At 40.7% G+C, this 15,965-nt stretch overlaps 1 protein-coding gene across 1 annotated transcript; it reads left to right on the forward strand.

Annotated features, from left to right (window-relative positions):
• The first annotated feature begins 13,646 nt into the window (after nt 1-13,646).
• On the forward strand, nt 13,647-15,668 carry LOC128715947 (arrestin homolog). Its single transcript, XM_053810871.1, has 4 exons — nt 13,647-13,755; nt 14,491-15,301; nt 15,364-15,493; nt 15,567-15,668. Exons 1-4 carry the CDS (start codon nt 13,647-13,649, stop codon nt 15,666-15,668), a joined length of 1,152 nt encoding a protein of 383 aa, XP_053666846.1.
• The last annotated feature ends 297 nt before the right edge of the window (nt 15,669-15,965 follow it).

The raw sequence follows: 15,965 nt of genomic DNA on the forward strand, positions 1-15,965 counted from the left end.
TCAAATGCTTCTGCAGCCTGTTCATGTTCTCCAGCTGACTAAACTGGGCTTCCTTCGTTGTTTCATCGAAAGCCTTTTTGAATTTGGGCCAGTCTTTAGCCTTTCCATCAAAGTATGGAAGGTTTATTAGCGTCGTTCGCTTTATGTAGGTGCTTTCACCTATGCTGTTAATCTTCAGTGCTTCGACCAAAGCTTTGATCGCCGAATCTTGGCTTCGATCATCGGGAATTGGTAACCCTTGTGAGCGGTCCACCTTGCACTTGATGCAGATGAATTCATCCCCTTTTGCTGGTATCTTATCCAGCTTTACGCATGATAAGTGGAACCATCTATCGCACTCATCACATTCTACCATAGTTTCTTCAGCTTCATCCGGCCGGTGGCAGAGTCTGCAATTACCGTTCTCATTGATCGTAAAGTATTTTTTCCCTTTTGCATCCATTGTGCTGGGATTTTTCTTGGACATTCTGACTGTGTCTTACTTCCCTTGCGGAATAGGTTTTTCCTACAGGACAATTACTTGTGTGCCCTTCGCCCAGTTAACACAGGTTAGCCTTCCTGACGGAAAACTTAAGGTGTGTTTGCCTATAGAAGGTTCTTTTTATCCTCCTATCCCCTAGAACTGATACCTTTTCTGCAAAGTAGGTATGTTCTTTATTTTTGAGAATTATCTCCGTCCTAGACTATCACCTTTTCTTCAAAGTAGGTGTTTTCTTTAATAGCGATCAAAGTAATGTGGATGCGTTTCTATACGGAACCCACGATTTTACTGGTACGTAATTTGCTCTCTATAGCCCTAACTTGTAGTTTTATTCCTCTCTGGAGCCACCAATGTTAGCGGCCAAACCCAGGCCAGGCCACGCGAAGGAGAGGCCTTCCGAGTCCTTAGTTTAACCGCAAAACAGGATAGTTGAGTTTCTGCCCAAAGAGGGGTTACTGTCGCCAATTGTTCATTAAACTTCCCGCTAGTGTTCTCGGTACGTAGGAACCTATGCCGCGAAAGTGGAACAATCCGATAACAGCAACTTTTCGGGTGGGTCAGAAGACTCGGGTGAGATTCAAACAAAGCCTTAGGAGAGATCAAGAAAATTCAACTGAAAGTCGAGACGTTCTCCGTTCAAGTTCTGAATTAAATCTGATTTTATTAACAAATTTCTTTTCCTTATATACTAACAATGTTTGACAGTATTTATGTATTATTTATGCGTATACGCCTACGCATTATGGTGGTATTGGTTAGTTCGGTCGCGTTGGTCTTATCGTCTTTCCTAAATAAACACATGGCTGGTGGTCTGTTTCGGTTCCTCGTCCTAAACATTGAAAGCAGCTCATTGCGCTGCACATGCGTTCCTTACCCAAGCTGTTTATTGCACTTGAGTCGGTTGTTTTAGCTTCCCTTAGACCTCCTTCGCATTATTTATTTACCAATGCTTATCGTTGGTATCGTAAACACAGACCTTTCCAAATTTTCTCAGTTTATTTTGGTCTGGCTCAACGATCCCACGCGATAAGTTACAATTTTTAAACAAATATTCAAATCTAACGTTGCGACCGCAACAATCGGTATTTCGTCATGAAATTCTTTCCTATTATTCCGTCTAATGGTAGCGGAAAATCATCTGTTACTATGTGGAAATCCTGATTAAGTTTTGCTCCCTGTAATTGTATAAAAGTAGTGATGTCATACTCCCAGTGATGTCACTGTTCCTTCGCTTATACCTGTAAGGGTGCATTTTCTGTTAGGATTTATGGGTTGTGTTGCTTTGACTTTGTGTCTTTTTATAAGACTGAGGTCGGCACCGCTATCGACTAGAAGCGTGCAAGGGGTGTCTGCAAGCCCTAGTTTTACATAGATGAAATTTGTTTCTTCTATGTTTATGGAAAACGTGGACCGTGTGGTCTCCTGTTTGGATATGTGGTCCCTGTATTGGTATAGTGGTTTCTCGGGGGACCACCTTGCTCTAAAAAATTGTTTCTATTTGGCGATTTGGATCTATGCCGCCAATTCTCCTGATATCTGTTGTGATTGTATGGCCTTCTGTTGTATGGTGGCCGATTGTTTGTTTGTCTGTCCCTACGGTGTTCGTATGGGAATTGTACCACTTTCTTGATCGAGTGGACTGTGTTTTCTGTCTGTTTCCTTTCTATTTCTACCAAAGGTTCTATGGCCTCGGGTAACGTATTGAACCTTCCAGACATTACAATGGTCTGGTGTTGTTCCCTTTTAAGTCCGTTTGCAAATACAGTAATGCCTGCTTTGTTTGCTTTTTCCAGCGCTTTTGCCGGCGCAGTTTGTTCTGCGATATATGCCTTTTCTAGTTGTTTCGCAAGGTTTTGGATTTCATTAGCGAAATCTTCTGCGCTTCCCTGTTGCTTGCTTGCATTGAGAGTTGCTGTTAAGGATTCTGGAGTAGTTTTCCTTTTGCATTTCTCCTTTATTATTTTTATAATTTCGTCGATTGTGGCCGGTTCATTCCCTATTACAGTTTTTGCTTTTCCTGTCAGTTTGGAAACTATAATAGATATTGCCGTTTGTGCATTTTGTTCATTGACGGTGGTTTTTAAAGCCGTCAATGCTGCAATAATGTTATCAGTTTCTTTTTCGTTTCCATCGTACTTTGGTACTACTGCCGAAGCAAGTTTTAACATTTCTGCTGGTTAAGTCATTGTTGTGTCTTTCTGTGGCCTGCTATTGTGAATTTGTATTAATGTTAGAATGTCTGTATGGAGAAGCCTTCCTTGTTTGACGTATTCTGTAAGTACTGTTTCGTCTATTTTATTCTCAGATTTTAGTAATTCCTGTTGGAGCTTTGTATATGTTTCCTTAGTTTGCTGTGTAAATTGTTTTAGTTGGTATGTTCTAAATTTTTTTTTGTGATATCCTCTAGTTGATTTTTATAGTTTCTAAGCTTTTGAGGTTTTCCTTAATTTTTGACATTTAAAAAAAAATTCTCAAATTCTGAAGATTCTTTGCGTCACACCGATTATTATTAATGCTTCTTTTGGCGTTATTTGTTTATTAAAGTACCTCGTACCTGTGTCAGGTTATAGTCTACGGCGTACAGCGACCGAAATGTTGATAATGCTCTCCTAGCATAGAGTAGGTGCTCCTGTTGCTTGCTTTTGCGCTTGGTTTTTCACGTGTGTATAGCAAGCTTTTGCTATTTTTATAATGCATAGCATTGTCACCATTATCAAAATAATATTTAATTTTAACTCATGCGCAAGATGCTGTTCTGAGTGAATATTTTGTGTCTGAACTATGGTGAGATCGTGGTCTCCACTTACGTTTGTTTCTGGTTTTGCTGCCTTACCACCCATTGCGGATTTAATTGTTTCTTTTTTCTTTGTCTATATGTACTTCGCTCACTTTCACTTCACTTTTATTCGCTGTCTAGGCCACTGTCATAGTCTTCATCATGAGGGAATGCGTTAAGCATTACGTGCAATTCTTCCGTAAAAAAGTGTATGTGTTGATGCGTTTCCAGTATAAGCGTTTCCAGTGTTTTGATGTCTGGGTCGCTTGTACAGTCCACTTTATGCAGAAAGGTTCTGATTCTGCGTACTCCACTTTGTGTGGTGACTGCCTCGTATTGGGCTAATGCGGACATTACATGGAATAAAACATCATGTAATTGTTTCTTCCTTTGCTCCATGATAGCACTCTAATGTTTCATTGTTATTTCCACTTTTCCACTTTTTCCGATAAACTCTCACTGTTTTCTTACTTTCACTTCCGGATCCGAAGATTGCCGATAGGTTATGTTCTTGTGTTCGCCTAATGGGTATGCAACGTTTAATGTTTAACAGATGTTAGCAGATATGCTACAGCGTAGATGTCTGCACCGCTTCGTCCTTAGCGGAGTTTGCCTTCTCCGCTCGCGCCTTTCGCGCTTCTTTCTCCCGGAGGAGATACTCGAGTAGCTCCAAGACTTTGCGAAGTAGCTTAGGCTTAGCCTCCACCACTTCATCCTGGCGCGCACTGTCCACCAAGGCCCGGAACTTCCCAAGGACAGCTGTCGGGCCGTCCTTTTTGGGCTTCTTGGCCTTGTGATCCAGACCCATGCTGGCTTTCGTTAAAGCTAGCACTTCCTGGATCAAGAGCGACGTAGACGCATCATCGTCGCTCTCCACTTCGATCACTTTGTTAGTTTTAGGATTATCGACTTCCATGTGATATGGGCCCCAACTCCAGTCCGCTATCTCGTCCGCTAACTGCAGTCCCTTCAAACGATCCCGAGGTTGCCTTTGCATGCAGGGAGATCCCGCGAGGGTTGAAGTGTAGTCTTCATGGGGCTACATATCAGTGCCAGATCAGGGTAAAGCAGGGCCTTGGCTCACCTGCACCTACAGTGGCCGGGTGGCTAGTCCGGCCGCAGACATCGAGCGCTACTGAAGATTTGCCAGGTTTTAACGGGGTGGAGACGGACTCACCATTAATCCTGCCGCCGTTTCAAGGAGGTTCCACCTTCCCTTACTAAGGAACAGGGCTGGTTCATCTGCCAGCTTCTAAGCAATCACTCCAGCGTGTTAAGAATCTTTGTATCTAACCATTCGAACCGCTCCACTTAGTATGCAAAGTGGCACGACGGTCCAGCTACATTCCGCCCGGGGTCACGAGGAGGTGGGAGTCGGATCCCGGGCTATACTCCCCCCTTACATGATGTTCCTTTTACCCTTTCTATTATCAGTACCTCTCCTCTTGTGGTACTATTTTGTTTCAATTCCGTAACCTTATGGTCATCTGACAACAATGCCTGTTAACTGAGCCATCCGACATTCGTCTAGTTTAAATTCTCTTACGTTGTAAGCGTACCCGTGTTTATAATCGGAAGTATGTGAAAATGCCCCGCAATGTCGAATTGATCGCTTTAATACTTTGACTTTGATTTATTACTTTGCATTGGTACTTTTGGACACTTGTTTTTGGGCTTCTTTGTAAGACTTGAATTCTCGTTTCCGTAGTTGTCAAATTCCTAGCTGGTGAAACACATGATGCTACATCCAATAAAGAGTAGCTCGTACTGTTGATATCATTGTTTGCACAATCATTTGCAATTAATCCCTTCATTTTTGATCCAGATATGCAGTTACAAAAAAAATCAATGCCAACATTGCAATAGTTGTCCATGTGAGTTTCATTGCCTTTGGTTTTCTTGTCATAACTTTTTCTAATCATTCTATTAACGGTCTTTTAATTTGTTTTTGGTAAAGTACATGTTCTTTTTGTTCAATATCTACAACCGCTACCTTTACTGCTAGACGTTTCAAAATTGAATTCTTGGTTTTTACTACTACTGATCGAACTTGCCCGTCTGGAGCCGAATGTAATTTTAAGAATTTTCCCATTTACCCGGAGGTGCATTATCGTCTGTCACTACGATGTTCCCTATTTTTACAGGTTCTATTTTGCAAGTCCATTTGTTTCTTTTGATCAGAGTTGGCAAATACTCTTTCTTCCATCAGTCCCAAAAGATTTTTGCATAACGTTAAATTCGTACAAAATCTTTCCTATTAAGTTGTGTAGTCAACACAGGATTTGGAGGTATATCTTCGGCTGACCTACCAATGAGGAAATGAAATGGCGTTAACACTTCGTCCTTGTTTGTGGATAAAGGAATATCCGTTAAGAGTCTTGAGTTTATCATGTATTCTATTTGAATGAGAGTAGCTCTTAATACCGCACTAGGGTTTCTGTGCTTCCATTCTACAGCCATGAATCTTAATGCCTTTCTTATTATTTGAATCAATCTTTTCCAAGATCCCAAAAAAAGGGTTCCGAAGAGGGGTTGAAGTGCCAATCGATTTGGTATTTTGTAACAGCTTCCTTTCCCATCTTATGATCAATTTCATCGACCAGATTTTTCAATTCCTTTTCTGCTCCCATAAAATTTGTGCCGTTGTCACTGTATAAGTGAGCTGTTTTCCTCTTCTATGCTGAAAGTCCTTAAGACAAACCCAAAAACTATCTGTGTCTAATTACTCAGCTAGCTCAATGTGTACTGCTCTAGTAGACATACACGTGAATATTGTACCCCATCGTTTTTCTATGGATCTTTTAACTGCTATTTCCAATGGACCGAGGTAATACACTCTGGTGTGTGGTCACGTTGACCATGATATGAATTTAGTCAAGTATTTCGCAAAAGCATTTCCAAGTACCCTTACTGTTACTAATGCGTCGAAAGGAAATCCTTGAAGATTGGGATGTTGACCGGCAATGATCTTGTATAGTACCGATGATGTCACTCTTCTTGTCGCCTTGTTCGTAGATCAGACTCTTCATCTTTTCAAGGCTTTCTGCGTCGTACACCCCACTTTGCATGAGACTTGGTAGAGGCGTATATGACCAGCTCGTAATGATGTCAGTAGTTAACTGCTTCGGTAGAGTAGTTTCTCGAAGACGTTGATCAGTAGTGTACCATCTCCCTCCAATTGTAAAACTTGACTGGCAGTAGTGGTGTACAATCTATTTGCCTACCTCGTAGTTGTAGCATTCTTGTCACTGGTGCCATAAACATAGAGCGATTGTCGTACCTAACTGGAATTTCTTGATAGCATTCATTTTTACTCTCGTAGGCTACGAAAACTGGTTTGCATTCGAAAATATATAATACTTCTGCTGCGACTACCGCGGTGTAACCGGAACGTTTTACCAAATTAGAAACAAACTCGCTTCGATTGAGACGGGCGAGGGTTAATTTGGTTTTCGTTAACGCCTTATCAACCTAGCAAATCTCGGTCATTACAGTTGTGTAAACTTCATTTAGTCGTTGTCCAAGGTAGCTTTCGACGAGGGTAATTTTGGAGTTAAAATATGTGAAGAGATCGAGATTTACGCCATTGTTTGCTCTTCATTTAAACGATGATTCATAACCGTCGAACTCCAGGATGAATATTCGCAGATGATCAGTAAAATAGCTGTTGAAACCGCATATCTTTGTTGTGCCGCGAGCTCTTATCGAAAACATGTGTTCTTTAGTCAGCAAGGTGTAGACAGCGTTATATCATTTGTTGATATTGTCGTTGTCGAACGTCTTGTTCACTGTACCTTCATAGATGACCTCAAATTCTGCCTGCTCTCATTGTTGTCTTAGATTCACTGCCCATGTAATATAACCGAATTCAGCATCCAACTGTGTAGGTGCATATAATCCCATTTCGAAGTGTCACTTGATCGTTCTCGACGTCCGCAGTTACCATGTAGTCGTACATGCTGATCGCGTACTCGTAATACACCAAAGCGTTTTCCCAGGTGTAGGCTGTCGTTCTGTATCATCTGTGTTCATGTGTGTCATGTGTTCTGTATATGGATCAGTACCCTAGGAGGCCCTCAGAGAAAAGATAGCCGGGGCCCCTATTAAATTAAAGAAAAAAAATTTAAAAAATGGAAGAATATGCGAAATGTCGCGATGTGACGACCCATGTATAGAGTTTGACAAAGTCACAGTCGCAATTGTGGCAATCGCTAACTGTGTAGAGACAGTCTAACGTTTGTCTCGATCGCGCTATGGGTCTGTTTATTTCTCAGGATTTCATGATCTACGCTTATCTCTGGGTTCGTCCATCGGGCCTTTCTCAAATATTTTCTTCATTTCGGCTAGTGAAGTCGATTCCAGTAGATAACTTACCATTTGACACAAACCTAGCCGTTGTGTGTGCAACAATAAAATATTTCATAATATATTTTATTATTAAAATATCTGTTAACAATACATTTCAATATATTTGTTTTAAAAATAAAATGTCCCTTGACTTTTCCCGGTTAACATTTATGTCTCACCTTCTCTTTCTTTTCAATTTTTTTCATCATTTAACTATTTGAATAATTTCTTCTCTTTTCCTAAGTTCACTTTAGATATGTACTTCACTGACATAATTGTTACGTATAACGTTCCATTAAACTTGATACAAAATTGTTTCACTTGTAGTTTTTTCATACGTTTTCCTAATATGTGTTGGTTATGAAAATACTGTGCGATTTCGAATTGAGCTCGGCTTGTAGAGATATTCCACAACTTAACGATAAAAAAATTAATTTGGTTTGTGTTTTTTAATGTGTTTTAAAGTCTATTGTATCGCTGACGAGCACCTTACTACGCTACCTTACCTTACCTTACGCTGAGAGGTAAAGCATACGCCAGGTATTTTCATTACGTTCCCCAGTATTCGTTAGAGACTAATCCCCCTTGGGGAGTATGATAAATGGTAGCAATTCATCAAACAAACCCATAGAAAATGAATTCATTTCTTACACAACATTAAGGAAGGTAAGGTCAAATGAAAAAGAGTTATGATTGTGAATAGAATAGAGATCACCTTTAATAGAACACTGGTCTAGAAGAAATAGGCAGGTCTAGGAAAAGGAAGTAAGAGATAACAAGCTATATTGTACTGAAAAAAGATAGATATTATGAGAACTAAAATTACACTTAAGGATACTGCATGTTGTTACAATATTCGGAAGCGAGATGAAGGCGAGAGATATTTAACATTACTTAATGAACGTGGCATCATATATTCCGCCGTTTAAGATTCTCTCAACCAAATTGTACAAAGAACTTCAAAACGATTGACCAGATAAGACGGATCCCGCCACCAACATGCTGTTAAACATACAATAATACACCGAAATTGCCGGTGTCTTCAAACTTGACGAGTGTATACTAATTCAGCCCACCGGCATCGTCGTATAAAACTACAAGTTTATGCAATTACTGTGGAACACGCCGCTACTGCTACACGTGGAGAAACACTTATCGCTGAAAGTGGTAAAGGATCGGAACTCAAGCAGTATTCCATAACTACATCAAGCTATAGTTGAGCAAATCTACTGCTAATATAGACCCAGCATTTGATTATACGGTATCAACAAAGTTAAGAAATGACATCTCCTCCACCTACGTTACTAGATGTTATCACAATACGGCACAATAGGATTCTATTTCCTTGTCGGAGGACCTGAAGCGATCTTGCGAAGATACGGAATTCGAAACCACCTGTGAAAGCACAAGCATAACTTTGACAACGCTGACAAGTGCCATATATGGCGTTCATATTGTCTCATTAATCAGTTACTTCAACGACCGTATTTGAGATGTTTTCAAAATGATCAATTTAAGCCATTCTCAATGTCAGGCCATTCACCATGGTTTCATTTTTAATCCAATGAGTATACAACCACATTCAAACGAAAGCAAGCAACGACAGAAACATTTGTTTCAAACAAACAAACTTCAGGTTGGCAACGACATTGGCTGCAAAGGTACTTTACATGCTCGACAGAAACCTTGCATCGTGACCTATGAAATCAAACCGAAACCGATTATCAAGAAATACAAGTGAAACATATATCGATGCTTATGGTGCCAATAACACAAATACTTTGATGTAAAGGCATCGAACTAGACTGCATTCCTCTGCTTCAAGCCAAACTTGCGAGGGTGATGAACAACAACATTTGCAACATTGACGAGAAACTACAGCACCGCATCAATTCACATCGCACGTATTGCCGAGCGGGTCATTTAGTCCTTTACGTCTTCAATCTTACGAATTCGATGCCGATTTCGATGCCGAAAACTTGGAAAGGATGAAAAGCATAGTCAACAAACAAGTGGGAATAAAATCGGATCATCGATGGTTCACAAGATCGTACCTTGGTAACATCGGAGTTTACAATGGTTCTTTCTCGATTAGTTACATAAACGATAATCGATATCGCTAACAACTGCCGGTTTATGCTTATCGATTGGTCTACATGTCTGGGCAACACGACGTCGACAGCGCTCGGAAAATATCTTGCTGAAAGATCGATCAAATTCGTGATCGATACAATGTTCTACGGGACGATACTTCACAAAATGTATGGCTTCCGTTGATTTATGATAACATCGTGTTTGGAGTCTTTTGCACATCTACTATCACATCGCAGAAGTATTAAACAATCGAAGGCGAAAGACTAAACAGCGCCGCAAGAAATCATCACCACAGTCTACAAGTAAATTTCATACGAATCGACACGTTCATTTATCCCATTTTGAGCATTCCGAACAGCAATTGCATACTAACTAATTATTTTTAAGGGTAAAAAGGGTAATATATATGGGCGTTTTTTATAAGCTTATAAGAAAAATGCGCCTCCAATTACATAGTATGATACATGTACGTTTACGAGGGACAGGATGTGAATGTGAATGTAATAAGATAGTACAATAAACTTCGCATACAATGACAGAATCCAAAAATGGTTGACGCGAATGAAGATATTAATTCAAGGAAAACAATGTTCAAATGTAAAAATTAATGTCAAAAATAACCTCATCTCATCTCTCATCTCAATCTCATGCTTTTGTATACAAAGAGTAAGAAAAAGTAGATACGATACTTTTATGATCTGAACCATTAATTGAATTCATGGTTTCTGCGACATCTTTACTTCAGGAAATAAACGGGAAAATCACGAATTTGAAGAATGGGACAACATATGCGTCTCGGCTCCAACAGTTATGAAGCAAAATAGAATGTAAGAAACGAAATTTTGTAATAAAATCAAATTTTACTTTCGACACTTTGAAGGACCGTTTCCGTCTTTGATTTTTGCTAGGGATGTTGAAAGAATTCGAAATCAAATGTCTGCCCAATGCTCTGCGATAATCGACAGGAAGAAACATTCTACCGCGTCTGTGGTTTTGTTTTAATATGCAATTTTGCTTGTGGTACTCTCCGCAGTAGTACTAAAAACATACTTAAACCAAATGAATTTCGGTAACTCAGGTGAGTTTTATCCTTGGTGAAACATTTTTTATGTAGTCTGAATTATAAAACAAAAAGTATATTGACAAAAATAACCTAAAGTGGCCAACTATGTTATTGGTTAGCTCTTTAACTGCTTTTTTTAGACAACTCTTTAATTTCAATAAAATATTTTAATATTTTAAGTATTTTAATTAATCCTATTTACCGCTAATTTATCCTTTTATTTATCCTAGAGATAAATACGTTCCTATCAAGCCATTGTCGGGGTTGTTCATCCACGAATTGGTCTGTAAGCTGCTATATTAAATTTAACTTCAATTTGACCTCTCCAACTTCAGACCTTCCAAACTTCTTCGATTTGCCTAGAAACCCTAGTATGATCTTATCTTATCTTAGTATGATCTTATTAGTTTATATTATAACACAATTGTGATGAAATTTTATAAAGCTAGAATGAACATCAGCAGAAATATACGCTAGGTTTTTTAATAATCGTTTATTATTATTATCTTGTCGATGTCGATCGACTAGGGACAACGAATTAGAGCTAGACAAACGCTAGACAGTACCACGGTTGAGGAAGCTAGCAGCCAATATCCCCGGCTCAAAAACAGCACTGGTGGCGTTGTAGGTGTTTTATTGATGACCAGCATCGGTGTTTGGTGCTCGGGTGGCGTTTCTGCGGCCCAGTTAAAGAAGGCAGTCCGGACAGGAAGAACCTGGTCCAGTATTCAAGACTGCAACCCTTGGAATTAAACGCGAAACGTGTGGTTCGCTGAATGGACTCCAAGTATTCAAAGGGTCGAGTTTCCGTGGGCCACCAAACAATGGTCGCGTATTCAACCAAAGAGCAAACGAGTGAGCAATGCAGTGTAATAAGGCACCCCGTGCACCCTGTTTAAAGATAAACATTCCACCGAAATACTGTCCCAACTGTCCCATAAAAACGTTTTTCGGAACTTTCATGATCAAACCTGAAAGGGAGTGGCTTATACAATAATTTTGAGACCAAATCGAAGGGATAGCAGATCGATGAAGGGTTGAAAACACGAAATAAGCTAAAACAGTTGTGTTTTGCGTGGCCTTTGCTTGGGTTCCGATCTGCTGACACAAGAAAGTCTTGTCCCTTTTTTGAAATTGGCTAATTGAACATTTCTATAATTTAATAGTTATTTTGTTAATCATGTAATCTATCTCTCCTAAACAGTACACATGAAAGTTACATGTGTAGGTTATATAGGTGATACGAAGATACAATTTATAGTTACAACAACTGAAGCACGTAGTGAAGTACGTCAACGAGTGGTTTAACCAGTAACCTTCTTAGAAAAAAACACACACGCCTTTATTAAAGTTCACGGTCACAGCTTACGAGTAATTACTGGTTTGCAGTATTGTTTTGCTGTAAAATCAATGACCACACCGAGAAAATATAGACAAGAAACATTTCCAACCTTGCGTAGCGATTGTCACTCGTGAAACCCTACGCTTGCCATCGCGAAGCAAACGACATCTTTTAACTTAAAGACGAAAAAGTTCCTCGCATCAATGCTGTCTGGCGATCGGCCGCTTAGTCACGTGTTTCTGACGTACGTCGTGGGCTATTCTAGTGTGATGCAGGGGGCCAGAAATCGATGTGATCACATTACCTTAATTGAACCCGAAGATTCATCGCCATCACCAATATCACTTTCAACCGTCGTATCCGTGCGATGGATAGTTTTCTTCGTTTGGTTGTAGCTTAGTTGTAATACTAACGACTCAAATACACTGTCCAATAATTAACAGTACTACGCCGCACCATTGTTTATCGAACATGTATTCTTCGTGTTGTATTATGAAACACCATGCGTCTCCATTGTAATATGTATCACATTCAGCATGATAATTTGTGCGTTGAGTTTTGTACGAAAGAAATAGTAGCAAATAAATGTTTTTTCTCAGATCTTAAATCTATAAACTTTAGCAAATTTGCAATAGAACACAAGAAAAAATACATCAAACCCCATATTCAATTCTTCTTCATCGAAGACTTTCGCCCAAACACAGCCGACAACAAGCTTAATGCAAAAAAAAAATAGCTTACACGTGATATTAACCAAGCGAGCGAACGCCACGAGTGTCCAGTGCACATTTCTCACACGTACCCGTATATGCACGAACGTTGAGAATATGTCGCCAAAAACAAAGGAAAATGGGAAACTTGTTTTCGAAAGAATCAGTAAGGAAATCTTCGTTGTGTTTCCGTGTAGTGACAGAGACGCAAAAAGGCTATATGACGATGCGGCCGTTCATAATCGAACCATCGGCCCAATGGAAAAGCGACGGCACTGAAACCATGAACACGACACTTATTCAACGATTATGCCTACAGGCTATAGACCAGGTGCAACCACGGTGACCGATCGATCGATGGACGCACGCCAAACCGTGCTGACACAACGATGATGGGAGGATTCGGACCACGCGTAATTGGATCAGCAGGAACATGTGTGCAACGAAACACGCCAACCTGAAGCAGGCAAACGTGCGGAAGCGTATAAATGTGGCCGACCCATCGGAATCTAATTCAGTTTGCGTTCATCAACAGGAACGACGGTTGTGATCCCTTCGCTAGGTGGTGACACGAATCATACATCTAATTTCATAGATAAAAATAACAAAAAAAATACATTTCCAAAGCTACATTCCTACATTCACAAATCGTTCACAAGCTTTCTGCAATATCGTACATATATTCCTGCGAATACAATTGAGTTTCAAGCGACTGTACGCATCAAACAGTGAAAGTGTCCAGATACTACATCGGGAACTACAACTACCCGCAGTTGTTTGTGTGTGCGTGTGTTGTTTAGTGTCAACTTTCGTAGAAAAAGAATTACCTCAAGATGGTTTACAATTTCAAAGTCTTCAAGAAGTGTGCCCCTAATGGCAAAGTTACTCTGTACATGGGCAAGCGTGACTTCGTAGACCATGTTGCCGGCGTTGAACCGATCGGTGTGTATTTGAGGTTTGCCTGTCGTTGGTGGCTAGTGACATAATTTCCTCCCTAGAGATTCGCAGCGCAACACATAAAACTATTCCTATTAAACCATTCAAAGTAATCATGTTTGACGCAATTACGACTTTCGGTAGAGCTTTAATACTCGGGAGTATTACGTCAAATACTTTTGCATCTTTAAAGTTTTATCGTTTTATCTAAAATTTAAGACAGACAGCAGTCTTTAAAGTTTCTGTGAGAAATTAGTTTTGTCTAAAACGAGTCCAAAGGAAACCTGATTGTATTTTACGCCATTCTGTTTATTATTGTCATTTTACATGTGACGTTCATTTTACATGTTTCACTCAAAATTGCTCTACATCGAGTGCTCTAGTCCAGCTATTCTATGAAATATTTCATGAAACTATTCCTAACAATGCCTAGTTAATTCTTTAAAACTAGTTGGCTGTAATATTTGTACCCAATATTCTTGTATTTGAATTTTCCACATTTTCTTAGGAAATTATTGTAAATATATAACATTGCCTAGTAAAGGCAGGTTAACTAAATTGGATTGCCATACTTTAAACACCAGAACTGTACAATTGCAGTACATTACAAGTACAGTACATAGCCGTACAACTTAGAATTCAAAGCAGCAGTTATACTCGTCACATTAGAAGAAAACTCTTTTTCACTAAATTCCAAGATGTATCAATGGGTCAGTATTACTTTCTTTACTATCTAATTAGATGGTATCGTCGTTCTGGACGACGAATACATTCGCGACAACCGGAAGGTGTTCGGACAGGTGGTCTGCAGCTTTCGCTATGGCCGCGAAGAGGACGAGGTGATGGGACTGAACTTCCAGAAGGAGCTTTGTCTCGCCTCGGAACAGATTTACCCCCGTCCGGAAAAGTCGGACAAGGAGCAAACGAAGCTGCAGGAACGTCTGCTGAAGAAGCTCGGCCCTAATGCCATCCCGTTCACGTTTAACGTGTCGCCGAATGCACCATCATCGGTGACGCTGCAACAGGGCGAAGATGATAATGGCGATCCATGCGGTGTGTCGTACTACGTGAAGATCTTTGCCGGTGACTCGGAAACTGATCGTACGCATCGTCGCAGCACTGTCACGCTCGGCATACGCAAGATCCAGTTTGCACCGACCAAGCAGGGCCAGCAGCCGTGCACTGTGGTGCGCAAGGACTTTATGCTGAGCCCGGGCGAGCTCGAGCTGGAGGTTACGCTGGACAAGCAGCTGTATCTGCACGGTGAGCGAATAGGCGTTAACATCTGCATACGCAACAACTCGAACAAAATGGTCAAGAAGATCAAGGCGATGGTGCAGCAGGGTGTGGATGTGGTGCTGTTCCAGAACGGTAGCTACCGCAACACGGTGGCTTCGCTGGAGACGAGCGAGGGCTGCCCTATCCAGCCTGGTTCCAGTCTGCAGAAGGTAATGTATCTAACGCCACTGCTGTCTTCCAACAAGCAACGACGTGGTGTCGCGCTGGACGGCCAGATTAAGCGTCAGGAACAGTGTCTAGCTTCGACTACGCTGTAAGTAGGCCGAGGTGTCCATATGTTTGTATGTTTACTGCATGTTGAACGCTTTTTTACAGCCTGGCTCAACCGGACCAGCGTGATGCGTTTGGCATCATCATTTCTTACGCCGTGAAGGTGAAACTTTTCCTGGGTGCTCTCGGAGGAGAGCTAGCAGCCGAGCTTCCGTTTGTGCTGATGAACCCGAAGGTAAGCAGCGGAAGGAGCGAACAAGCTCGAAAGTTTATTAACTCCCACTTATTCTTTGTTTTTCGAACTATAGCCCGGTACCAAGGCTAAGATCATTCATGCCGACAGCCAGGCCGATGTAGAAACCTTCCGACAGGATACGGTCGATCAGCAGGCTTCGGTGGACTTTGATTAATTGCAATTCTGCTTGGAGAGGCTAGGAGCACTGGCATGGACTACGACGATGAACCACTAAGCATTTTCACAAATAAACACAAACACACCAAAATGGAACATTCTCATACAACCGAACGCAAACGACCTACGACGAAACAATCGATCTCACTTCCCCGTCTTTTTGATCCTGAGCAATAGAACGATGGCAGAGGGAGAGAGAGATGAAGAGAATACAAAAAAAACAACAAAATCGAAGGCGGACACATCCGAGGAGTTCATTGTTTCGGTAGAGAACTGCAGGGGAGGGACAAGCAAC

The sequence above is a fragment of the Anopheles marshallii genome, chromosome 3 (genome assembly GCF_943734725.1).
Source record: "Anopheles marshallii chromosome 3, idAnoMarsDA_429_01, whole genome shotgun sequence".
Lineage (NCBI taxonomy): Eukaryota > Metazoa > Arthropoda > Insecta > Diptera > Culicidae > Anopheles > Anopheles marshallii.

Excerpts from the sequence above, each read along its gene's own strand:
- LOC128715947 (XM_053810871.1), top strand. The coding sequence starts at position 13,647 with ATGGTTTACAATTTCAAAGTCTTCAAGAAGTGTGCCCCTAATGGCAAA. Across the intron at positions 13,756-14,490 it reads TGCCGGCGTTGAACCGATCG|ATGGTATCGTCGTTCTGGAC; the intron begins GTGTGTATTTGA and ends CTATCTAATTAG. Across the intron at positions 15,302-15,363 it reads TGTCTAGCTTCGACTACGCT|CCTGGCTCAACCGGACCAGC; the intron begins GTAAGTAGGCCG and ends GCTTTTTTACAG.